The following is a 13,194-nucleotide window of genomic DNA, read 5'->3' on the forward strand; positions in this document are numbered from 1 at the left end:
TAGTTGTCCGAATGTAGCTTTACTTGGACTACGTATCACCACTTCTATCTGATAAAGATATATAGATACCCATATATATTTATTACTAGCAATTCCTGTCATTCTACTATCCCATTTCCTAACCAATCCTACAACATTTTCTCAAACAATTTTATCTGTCAATTTATCATATATTAAATTGGATAAAATCCCACATGGGACATGTTCATATAAAACTTTTTTAATTTTATTTTAGTTATCTGATTTAACTTAAATGTTATACATTTATATAGAAACTATTCACAGACATTATGGGAAATTTTATAAAAACTATGGAAGCTATTTCTACAATGTATAGACGCTATCTATAATTTTGTAAAAGCTTTTTCAATAAAATATGAGAACCATTCCCACCACATATTAGGTAGGGGAAATTCCGCTCTAATAATGCATTGAAATGTCCCCGTGTAAGTATGGAAAAATATATGAGAATCATACCCATGTGTGTATAGGAACCATTCATATATATTTAGGAAAATTCTTCAACAATTATGAATTTTATTCTGGTGATGCATTGAAATGTTCCTGAATTATTATAGGAACGGCAAAATATATGAGAATCATACCCATGTGTGTATAGGAAGCATTCATATATATTAGGGTGTGTCAAAAAAATCGACAAAAGTTTTTTTTTTTTTTTTTTTTCAAATTGCTGTGAAATCCTGTCAGAGGATGTCAAAATAAAGCTTCTGTAGAAATATGAGCTCTTAATATTGATATTTAGAGGGCGCGAATCATAATTTTCTGTTTTCCATTTAAATAACATGGGAAAAAAAAACTTTAAGCTTGGAACTTTATATCTCGGTAATGGCTCATTGTACAGATGAGCTAAGGATATATTTTTGTAGAAAATTAAACGCTCTACAAAAAAAGTCTCTTATCATTTTTTGATAAATTCGTCGGTTGAAAAATTATTGGAGCTTGAAGTCAAATTTATAGTGAATATTGAGATCTTATTACTTTTTCGGCGAAACTATCAGACTTATCACAAAATGCCTTGAGATCTTTTTTGTAGAGAATTTTATTCCCTACAAATTATTTTCAAGAAACTTTTTTAAAATTCCACATAACTTTCTAGTTATTTACATTTCAATATTAAGCTCTTAAAAAAAATAGTGTTCTGATCGATTATAGGAGCTTAACATTAAAATGTAAATAACTAGGCATTTATGCGGAATTTGAGAAAATTTTATTCTAGATAATTTGTCGAGAATAAAATTTTCTACAAAAAAGATCTTATGACATTTTGTGATAAAACTGATAGTTTCGCCGGAAAATTAAAAAGAACTCGAAATTTACTATGAATTTGACTCCAAGCTCCAATAACTTTTCAATAGACGAATTTATCAAAAAATGATAAGAGACTTTTTTTGTAGAGCGTTTAATTTTCTACAAAAATATATCCTGAGCTCATCCGTTCAATGAGTCATTGCCAAGGTATAAAATTCCAAGCTTAAAATTTTTTTTTCCCATGTTATTCAAATGGAAAATATAAAATTATGATTCGCGCCCTCTAAATATCAATATTAAGAGCTCATATTTTCACAGAAACTTTATTTTGACATCCTCTGACAGAATTCTTCAGGTATTTGAAAAAAAAAAACATCAGTCGATTTTTTTGACACATCCTAATATATATATTATGGAAAATTCTCCAAAAATTGGAAAAAATGTTCTCACAAGTATGGGAACTGTTTCCATTAGTATTAGGACCATAATGTATGGGAACTAATCTTAATATTAGTTCTCATAGCATATAAAAAATTTCCATAATATATATAGAGAATATTCTCATATATCTTTAGGAATTATTACTACATTAGTATGAAATTCATTTTCATCAGTACATAGAAATTTTTCCTATAGTTCATATATATATATATATACCCGTATAGATACTTTTGTTTTAGTTTTTTTTTTTTTTTTTTTTTGTGTGCAGAAACCTTTTATTTTATAAAACTATATAAAATGAATCTCGTGTGCGAACTCTTCCATTCACATGTTCATGCCTCAGTTCAAGTTCCAAATGCCATTGCAAACATCACTCGAGCCAAAATAACGCGCATTCAAGCATACATTTACACTAGATATACATTCCCTCATCATAAAAAGATAAATAAAAAAACTATTTTATTCTAGATAAATTAATAAAATTGAACGAATGGTGTTTATGACACGAAAAATAAAACAAAATAAAATTTTATGATGAATAAAAGTAACAAGATAAAAAATGTTAATAAATTACAATAAAATGTTTAAACTAATTCGCCTGGGAACTTTATTCATAAATCTTTTTTAAAAATAGGGTAGCTAGTAACTAATTTTCATGTGTCTACGACAACACACGAGGAATATTTTTTTAAATGAAAAATGTTATTTTTTAAATTATTTAAGTGATATAGGTGGAGTATGTGCGATAGTGAATTGGGTCAACGGATACTTATAAATATATAGATATTAAATTATTACACGTGGGCAGAAGGTTAATTTTTTAACGAATTAGTGGTTTTTAAAAATATTAATCTATTATTGTATGTAATATTAGTGGCGCTATACTAAGAAGAAGGTTTATTTAAAGCGGAAACGATAGTTTATATTTATTGGTTCGATCGACGACGTGTTACGTATGCAATCGATAACCAATGATGGTCGAGTGTGCGGTACAAGCATTCTCTGATGTTGATTAAATAATGGAAAGAGCGTCAATATACAAGCTTTCGCGGTCCTATCTTTACATATATCTATATATATCTACGTACACACATGGTGCATTAATTTAACTGATTGCTTGTTCATCAACAGTATTAATTATTTATTTCAGATATTTTTATTAATAATCAAATATTTATTATTCATTATCACAATTTAATTTGACATTTTGAAAATTTTATTTATTTATTTATTTATTTATTTAAAGTCCCTGAAAGCGAGTGATAAATTCAAACTGCGACTTAAGCTATTTACTGGTGTTAAAAAATACTGAGTCATTTTTCAAAAAATTTCACGTCACGTTTAAGGTGACAGTTAAAATTGACAGAAAAAAATTTGTTGATATTTGTAACCATTGAGAAAATTAACAAGAAAGTTTGCGTGGGGGGAAGACTATTGTCAGCTTTCGGAGCAGGAAATGAAAAAAAATTTTGTACATTAACTAAAGTAATTAGCGCACTTTTTTATTACACGACCAATTTATTTACTGAGACGTATTTTTTTTTTTAGTTGATCCGTGGAAAATTTCTTAATTAATTACTGGGATTAATTAGCGCCCGAATAATTTAAGTGTCTGCTAAAACTACTAAAAATTTTTTTTGCGTCAATCTTACTTCACTAAATAATTTTTTATATCTTCAATAAAACTTTATCATTCTGACTTTGATAAATTATTGACATTTTCAAAAAAAAAAAAAAATAATGTAAAATTCAAATAAATATTGAATTAATGTTATAAAATAAATTTGATAAATCCCTTGTAATCTAGTAGGAGAAATGTTTTTAATATTTTATCTATCACACAATTTTCCGATTTTCCAATAAATTTTATCTCGAAAGGAAGCATCAGTATCCCCAGATTTTTTGACCCCTTAAACTCCGCGCCCTTTTGTAATTTTTATTCTTTTTTTTGTGTCAAAAAAAATTTCAACACCGGGTTACTGTAGCAGGGTGATGACTAAGGGCTACTATTAAATTACTTAATAAATTTTTGAACACCGATAAAAATAATTATTTCCGGATATCAGCGGTCATCAATCAAAAATTTATTACTTTTAATTTAGTGGAGGAAATAAAATTTTTTTACGACCAAAACATAAAAGTGAGGGTAAAAAAAATGAGTTAATGAAATAATGATAAATAACTCTTACCTCAGTATCATTCCACCACATGTGTAATCGATAATTCCTGAGAACTGCTGGATTGTCATTGATATGGTCGACAGCAAGCTTAACAGAGGGCATTACCCCACGTCCAATGTGACTTTCAGGCACGTGCCTGCCATAGGGAAAAAATCCAGCGATATAAACATCCCGTCGTTTAACGCCGCCAAGATTTATTGGTTTTTGTCCCCCGCAGAGTAAAATCGCATCTAAACAAAGAACAATACCGATACCAAGTGCCGCCCCTTTTAATCGTAGCAGTAGTAAACAACAAAAGTGGGGCTGGTTTTGTCTTTGGCGATGACCAGGGTAATCGATACCTCGACCAATCATTTTTTACAGATCTTTAGATTTTTTTATCCACCACCGTAGACCCTCTACCCTCACCACTTACTTCCGCACCTTCACTTGCACCCTCACTCTTCCGGTTTTATAACAGTGGTAACACCAGCATTAACCACCACCGCCACTGCCGCCACCAGCACCATCACCATCAGCTCTTAAGTCCAATTAATCTCACCGCAACGGCATCCCTTTACCCTTCTTCCGTCCCAGCCTTCGGCCTTGTCCCTCAAAGCTTTTCATTTCCCTCAAAAAAATCTCAAAGACCCTACGAAATCCCCTATCGCAAAACACACGCGGTCAACCCTCGTCTCATTATCACTATTTAACACTCACGGCTACTATCACTACTATATATTTTCACTCACTATTGAATCATCTCATTTTATTTTTTACTGTATCAAATATTATTTTTATTCTTCAGACTCTTTACTGTTTATTTATTCAATTACTGTATTTATGAGATAAATAAATTTAAATTAAAATAATGGTTTACTTTTATGCATATTGATGTCATGATATTAACGGCAATCATCCGCAGTCACCATCGACCCAATCATCTGCCACCGAGATCGACCTGAAAGTCAAAAAAAAAAAATAAAAATTATAACAATAGTTTTAGATTTTTAAAAACCAGACTATCAATAAAAAAAAAAAAAAAAGTAATAGATGTGATAGTAAAAATAACAATGGATATTCATACATGTAAAAGAATAAAAAATATGGCGACTTATGCTAGCTGGATTGTTATGGTCACTGTGGCGCGATTGGGATAAAAATAAAAAATGAATAAACAAAACAAAACGCAAAAGGTATTCTCGCACTATTCAGTATAAAAAATAAAAAAAAAAAAAATACAAAGAAAAACAAAAAAATAAAAAGCCGATATAGGATCGGGTGTCAAACGTAACTTGATTTGAATAGCGGTCCGTTTTAAAGCTGAACCGTTCAACTAACAGTCTGCAGACTCAATTTTTGGTTTTAAAATATATATTTTATAAATTTAATGCCAATTCCATGTCGTTAATATTCGAGAGAATAATATACTAGTGATATATATATATATATATATATATATATATATATAGATGTATATGTTGCATTTGAATAACGTGTGCATCGATGAGTGGAGTTTCAGTCGATTGATCAATAAATGTATTTTCATGCATGCATGTGTATATATATATATATATATATATATATATATATATATATATATTTCATTTATTTACTCCATACTGATTTATAATTCTATCATATTTATACTGACTATTAAACCAAAAATTGATTAATTATAAAAAAAAAAAAAGAAAAAGAAATGTAGGGGTAGGATGGGCAATAGGGAAATTTAAGGAAATAGCAAGTTTTCGAGGACTCAAATATACTAAATCTAAAAAAAAAAAATTTTTCATTTTTGCGGGCAAAATGGGGTACCCCCTAAAAAAGTATAAAAAAATTTCTGGATTTTAAATGAATTTGATTAAGTTAAACTTTTTGCAAGTAATTTACATGAAGAAAAATTATATTTTACATGATTATTGGGTAGGGAAACATGGGGCAAAATGCCCCCCCCCAAAATCTGGAAGGCCTCAAAAATTTTCGGGCAAAGTGGGACCCCCTAAAATTTGAGAGCAAAGTAAGCACCCTGAAATTTTCTATGAACATGGCTCATAATAAGTCACATTTATTTTTTTACGACTATTCATTTATTACTTATTAGCTTTTTTATGTCTTACCCATTTTTGCCCACTTTGCCCCATATTTTAAAATTTGTAATTTATCATGAACACAGCTTATTCATTACATTTTTAGAGTGAAGAATTTCAAAAAAATAAAACTAGCAATAAATTTGTCTTACACAACTTTTTTAGATCGCGGCCCACTTTGCCCCTAATTTCGATTTGAATTTTTTAAATTTTAATGGACACAGCTAATCAAAATTAAATAACTAATAAGGGCTTATAAAGTAGTGCAATGAGCAAAAAAAAAATTAAAGATGCCCCCATTTGTAACTTACGGGGCCCATTTTGCCCCAGGTTCCCCTACAAAAGAAAATCAAATTTTTAATATTTTTTATCACAAAACAAGTTATTAATATTTTCCAATTGACAATTGATTTTTGAATAAGTTTAACAAAAAAAAATTCAAAATACCGCTCAATTATATTTACAAAAGTGATTTTGGAGTGTCTAAAAGTCATTTAAAATATAATTTTTTTTTTTTTACAAAATTTTGGGGTATCCCCTTTTGGCCTCCCTCCCCCTATATTATTAAAAAATCACTAAAATAAAATATGACACAATAAAAAAAAGCTGTTTTCAACGTGATAATTATTGTAAAAAAAATTTCAATATTAATAAAAAGTTAAAATTAAAATTTCCTAGTCAATATACTTAGTCAAACTTTTTCTCAGCTGTTTGAGTGAATGTAACGACTTATTAAAATTTATTGATAAGCGATTAATTAAAATTTAACCTGGTTTTCACAACTATTGCGAGGTTTAAAAAAATTCGAAAAAAAAAATTAATTGATAATTTTTTTTTTTTTCATGCTTGAGATTCATTTTACTATTTAGTATAAATTAATCCGAGTTTAATTAAATAATAGAGCAAAAAATACGTCTAGGTAATAATGACTACGTGAGAAAACGCAGAGCTCAGCTCTTATCTTTAAACTAAAACTTAAAGCTTTTTAATGCGGATTGATTTTATCTCAGAATCTGTAGAAGTTACAGTTTGAAAATAAATAAAGTTTTAGTTTTAAGTCTTACTTATGACGAATTTTGATTTAAATTACAATACGTGAGTAAATTTATAATTTTTAGTTAACATTTCAGCGAACCGAAAATTCAAAAATAAAGAAAAAAAATTCTTATCAGATTCGGGCATGGGTTTAAACTCTTATGAAAACTTTTTTTGATCTCATCGACAAAAATATATTTTTTAGTCTCAATTTCAAATTTTTTTAACTCCTTTTTATGTTGATCTAAACTTTAGAAACTCACATAAGAGTCATAAAATACTAAATCATTTATTTTTTTTATTCTTTAATTTTTAAAAGTTCCAACAAAGTTAAACTCAATGCAATAAATTCTCTCAAATATAAAAGTCAACGGTGATGAACGATTTCGAAATATTTCAACAAAATTCCGTAACAAAAAAAAAAAGTTTCTAACCAGCTTATAAAAAAAAATAAAATGAGTTTTTAAAAATATCCAATCAAAGTAAATTAAATAAAAAAAAAATAGTAAAAAAAATTCTGAGCCTTTAATCGTAAATTAACAATGAACCAACCATAAAATATAACAAAGTATCGCGTAAAACTCTACGAGCCCGATAATAGACAGCTTTACATTATCCATAAAAGTTTATTAGTCTCAAAAAAATGTACCTCCATTTTTACTACGAGCATAATTTTCCCCCATATGCCATAAAAATTTTTTTTTACATAAAATATTAATTCACACTTGACACTGCGATGCTTCATCTCATTTTTATCGTTATCTACAGCGAGAGATTTAAATTTTAATTCAACAAACAAAGTAATTTTATTAAAATAAAAATAAAAAAAAAAATAACAACACATATTTTATATTTATGATATTTGTCTTAAGTTTTTACCCAACTCTAAAATAAACTTATGAAGAATTAAATGATAATAATAATAAGAGCCAGCTGGCTATTCTCATGCCATTATTTTTTTTTCCCACCCTCAACTCGAGTGTAACTGTAGAAGTAGCAAAACTAGAAGCTTGATTCGTCATTTAGCTAATAAAATGCAATAGGAGGATAGTTGTGGGATTTCCAAGGCTAAAAAGTGAGCCTTGGCACAGTAACATAATTGTAGAAAAGGATGCAGGTTAATAAAACATAAGAAAGAGAAAGAAAAGACAGGAGTAAGTGAGTAGTAGTCTTGCGTGTAACGGCATGAAATCCAAGTAAGTAAAGTTAGATAGGACTAAACTACCCTACTGAATACGATATATATATATATATTATAGTATACATATATATAACAATGGTCTAACAAAGTCGACGACGTGAACGTTAACACGCTAGACCGCTTATACTACAACTGTTCAATGTTAAGACTAACCCTCAGCTCTACCTGTGTGCTATCTGCGATATAACGTCTGGCTATGGTATATAAACATTTATAAATATATATATGTATATACATATGTGGGTGCCGACATGTGTGTGTGTATTTTATGTGGCATAGAAGGTATGCAGCAACAAACGGGTCGATATACTCCCAAGAGAATCTCTACGATCTCTTCAGGGCTCTGAAAAGCGTCGCGGCGTGACTACAAACTGCCTCGGAACACGAACAGTGAATACGCGAAACCGCAAGTATTTCAAGGTTGCCCGCGTGTGTCTGATTATAGACACCCGAGGGCATTTATACGGCCACTGTCAACTTTTAATTAAGATACTCTTATTTGGCTATAATTTTATTACTTTACTATTATACATGCATATATGTATACACTTATGAATATATGGATAGAGGTATGACTAAGTTATTTAAATTTGTGATTAAATGAGTTTTATTATTTATGCGAATGTAATTAGTATCTACTGTCACTATTTAATTATCTAATGTAATATTATTTATTTATTATTAGTAGACTGTAAGAAAATTGCGGAGTAAATGTGAAGTGGATGACTTTTTATTTACTTAATTCCCTTGGAGTGAATTTCACCTGAAGGGGAGTTTCGGAGAATATTAATTAGAAAAAAAATTACTAATACATAGTGAGCTTAGGTTTTTTAAATTTTGATATTTATGTTGAATATGGAAATAATTACGAGCTCCCTTTCCATATGAATCGTTTATTTGAGAAACCCCATGAGTCAGTTTTCTCGAAATTAGGTTCTTTGCATTTTCGGGTTCTTTGGATGTCCCCCCATAGAAATTAATAAAAATATCCATAAAATCAGTGTTGAAAAAACAACTCACGGGGTGACAGAAATTTCATTTTATTGAGAAACTCCATAAGTCAATGAATTATGGGGTTTTTCAAATATACATATGCAGTTTTAGTTTTATAGAAATAATTTTTTTTTTTTATTTAAAATTCGCGCTTTTTTTAGAAAAAAAATAATATGACTAATTAAAAAACTTAAATTAATTATTATTTTTTGTAATTTCTGAGTTTCAGAGTTTATATACATATTATATACTTCATTTTATCAGTCTAATAAATTATTTAAGTGGAAAAAAAAAAAAACAATGATTTTATAACTTTTTCTTCCGTTTGGTTGAGAAACCCCATAAGTCAATCACCTTTAAATAATTTTTTAAAGTAGTTTCAATTAAAAAAATGAATTTTTCTTGCTTGAATATTTTTCAGAGACGCTAACATTATTCTCTTCAATTATTTATTTATTATTTCAATGGTGAGTTTTTCCAGAAACACGTTTTTTGTGTTTCCTGAAAAATTTTGTTTTCTTGACTTATCGGGTTTCTCGAATAAACGATTCATATATTCACGCGAAATGATTTTTAAAAATTATAAGCAGCTGGTCATAAAACTTTAACAAATATAATTCCACTGAGTCACAAACTGTCGTATGACTTACATCAACCATACCACAAGATAACATTTCATATTGTACCGGAATATAAAATATTCCCATAAAAACTATGTCACTATAGCTATTCAATAATTTAATATTTTTACTATGTATTATATATATGAAATTATAATTTAGTGAGTTACTAAAACATTTTATAAATTAAAAACATAATATTTTAAGTTTAATTATTAATATCTCAATGAATTATTTATTTAAATAATTATGTTTCTAATTAGCAGCTGTTTCTATTAAATATAAATTTATTTAAGTATTAAAACTCCGGACCGTAGTGAATGCGGATTTAAATAAAATTCGCGTTACTCCGAAATCACTCTGCCTATAAAAAAATCCCTATTTACTCCGTATACGGAGTGATTTTTTTTAAACTCCGGAACTCCGTGACGGAGTGAATTAGGATTGAAATAAAATCCGTATTCACTCCCGATTTTTTACAGTGCATTATTTTAATCGTGAAAAATGATTCCACGTGACAGTTTAGTTTCTATCTTATTAACAAATTTTCGACTACAATTTTTATAAAATAACTTTTCGACATTTTTTACCAGTAAATATTATGACAATGACGTTAATAATCAAAGGAGACTGAAAATAAATGTAATTTTGAACAAGAACATTTAGATATCTTCTATATTCCCTCCGTAGAATGTAAAAAAAATGGGTGAGATGGTTCGGTATCGTCGGCGACGTATACAGTAGCAGGATAGTTATTTTTTTTTAAATGGAATTGTAATCGGAAATTATTTTCACTGAACATTCTGAGGAATTCTAAACCCGTCAGAATATTTTACGAAATTCAATAAATGTCTGGGATTATTTAGAAAATTCTAGAATGTAAATCTGACAGTAGACTACGAAATTTTTTAATTTTCAGAAGTATTTGAATTTTCTTAGACATTGGAATAATTTTAGAACCCACTAAAAAAATAAAATAAACATTGAACAGTTTTAATTTAAATAATTTTAATTTTATGGATGAGAAAGTAAATATTGTATTTAAAATTTACTTTCCTCGAATATCTTAACTCGAGATCTACAAATAAATTTCTATGTCTATATATACAATCTAACAATTTAATTTTAAAAATAACATTTTAAATTGAAATTTATGCAATCTCATAAAATAATTGCACAGAATAAAAAAACGTTATTTTTTTTATAAATTAAAAAAATCATTTCTCAAACGTCTGAAAATGTTATCATTCCAAGCTTCCGGGACGTAAATCAACCCCTAGAGAAATTAACTCCATGTAAATTAGATAAATTTTTAAACTAATTAACAAAAATTCCTACTTAAATCTTTTTTTTATGGATAATAATTTTAAAAAAATTTAAAAAAGCCGCCAATTAATATTCAAAAATTATGTCACCGAATCGAAGGAAAATCTAATATCCAAGCATCAGAAAATGTTGAGCCTGTTCTAGCATAAGTGCAATCGTACATTGTTCGGTGATTGAAAGCATTGTTCCCATTTGTCACAGGTTTCCATTGTACACCAGCAGTAACACCAAAAAATTTGCTCACATTGATCGTACATTTAAAGCTTTGAATAAATTTTTTATCTAGTCTCCTTTTAATTCCTATTTTTCTATACAGCAAACAACATTTATAAAAAAAAACTAAAAAAATAATCAAACCAAGCCACGTTAAAACGATAATTTAAACTCGAATTACAGAAACGTAATTGGAATTTTAAAAATTATATTTAACAATGAAATCTTTCAGCCAACGGATTATAAAAACTTGTGCATTATTCACTGGCAGCTTACATATGACTAAAAAAATTTAATTATCCTACTGACATATGACTTTGACAGCTGACAGAAAGCCAAAGTATCAAGAAACCCACTGTCATAAAATAATTAATTTATAAATTATAATTAAAAAAAAAAAAAAATTTTATAATTATGTTTCATAGAGTCTCGTCTCAAAGTAATCTCAGCTCATGTATAACCAGAATTAAATTAATTAATGCGTTTGCAAACATATGAATCAACATGCGGATTTACACAGAAAAAAAAAATTTTCTTGGGGCAAAAAATTTTATTCGTCCCAAAAAAATTTTTACCTGCTCTAAGAAATTTTTTGCATCATGAATTGAAAAGGAAAACTTTCTTAAGCCAAGAGAAAATTTACCGGGCGCGAAAATTTTAATTTTCATTTCACAATTCAAAGTTTATGTTCTGCCAATAAATTTTTTTTTTGTGTACCAAAGAATCACAACTTGCTTTTCTAATTTGAAATTTTTATTTAAATGCTTGATGATTACAGAGCAATTACACGTGAATGAATCCGATTTTGAATTTGAACTTTTCTCAGGGTGCAATAACGAAAGGATAATTTAAAATAAAAATAAAAAGTATAAAGTCTTCTTTATACAGACAATGACTTTTGAGTCGGTGAAATTCAGTGAAAAGGTATAAAGAAGATGGGTAAAATTTATAAGACATAAAAGACGTAAATTATAGGATGACGGAATGAAATGCCTATAGCTCGAGGGCGACAAGAAAACGGAAACGTTTTTCATTCCACCAACCAACCAACCAACCAACGACCAACAGAGATGAAGAATTCATTTCACTTCCATCTTTTATTTTTATCTCTATCTTTCTCTCTTTTCTCATGCACACACTGTCCTATACACCAAAAAAATAATGTGTATTTATGCCGTCGGCTCTATATATCTACACACATATGGGTAAAGGGTATGTATAAAAAAAATATAAAAAAATCCAGAGTAATTACGCAGAGGCCAGTAACCTGTCAACGGAGATTCTGCACAAACATTTTTTTTTTCTTCTTCCCACACTTGACTGTTGATGACATGCTGCACCAAGGACATATCAGTGTAATGAACCTTGATTTAAGCATAACAATGGATGAATAAATTTGAATAGTGACTTTGATGCCACAATACGTTTTTTTTTTTTTTTTTTCTTCTAATAAACTCTAATATTGTTTTTACCGTAGATATTTATTATCAAAGGTGAGTTTATAAAGAATTATAAATTTAAATTAAAGGGTAGGAGCAGAGAGAATTTTATTTGATATTTTTTTAGTGGATACTTTAAATGTTTATTTAAAAATTGAATTAAATGTAAATGGTATTTTTTTTTTTATGCAAATTATTATTTTTATATAATTGAAAGAAATATAAAGTGCTTTGTGGTCATTAAATGCAACGTAGGGGGTGAGAGAAACGATTTCTGTGTGTAGATTGACAGAGAGAAATAAAATGGAAGATGGAGAGGGGGAAAGGTGAGTATGTATTAAAATTAAACGGAAACGACGACTGTACGAGCAGTAGTGATGATAATCGTGTGCTTTAGGTGGGACTCTG

The 13,194-nt window shown here is 28.4% G+C and overlaps 1 protein-coding gene across 1 annotated transcript in view; it reads right to left on the reverse strand.

Moving 5' to 3' along the window:
• LOC103580343 (gamma-aminobutyric acid type B receptor subunit 2) overlaps nt 1-13,194 on the reverse strand; it is a 118,573-nt gene that overhangs the window by 97,640 nt on the left and 7,739 nt on the right. The window contains exons 2-3 of the mRNA XM_014439840.2: nt 4,750-4,830; nt 3,900-4,120 (exon numbers count right to left, since the gene is read on the reverse strand). Of these exons, the coding sequence (XP_014295326.1) occupies nt 3,900-4,120; nt 4,750-4,759 (231 nt within the window). The 5' untranslated portion in view covers nt 4,760-4,830. The remainder of the gene's footprint in view (nt 1-3,899; nt 4,121-4,749; nt 4,831-13,194) is intronic.

This window comes from Microplitis demolitor, chromosome 10 (assembly GCF_026212275.2).
Source record: "Microplitis demolitor isolate Queensland-Clemson2020A chromosome 10, iyMicDemo2.1a, whole genome shotgun sequence".
Lineage (NCBI taxonomy): Eukaryota > Metazoa > Arthropoda > Insecta > Hymenoptera > Braconidae > Microplitis > Microplitis demolitor.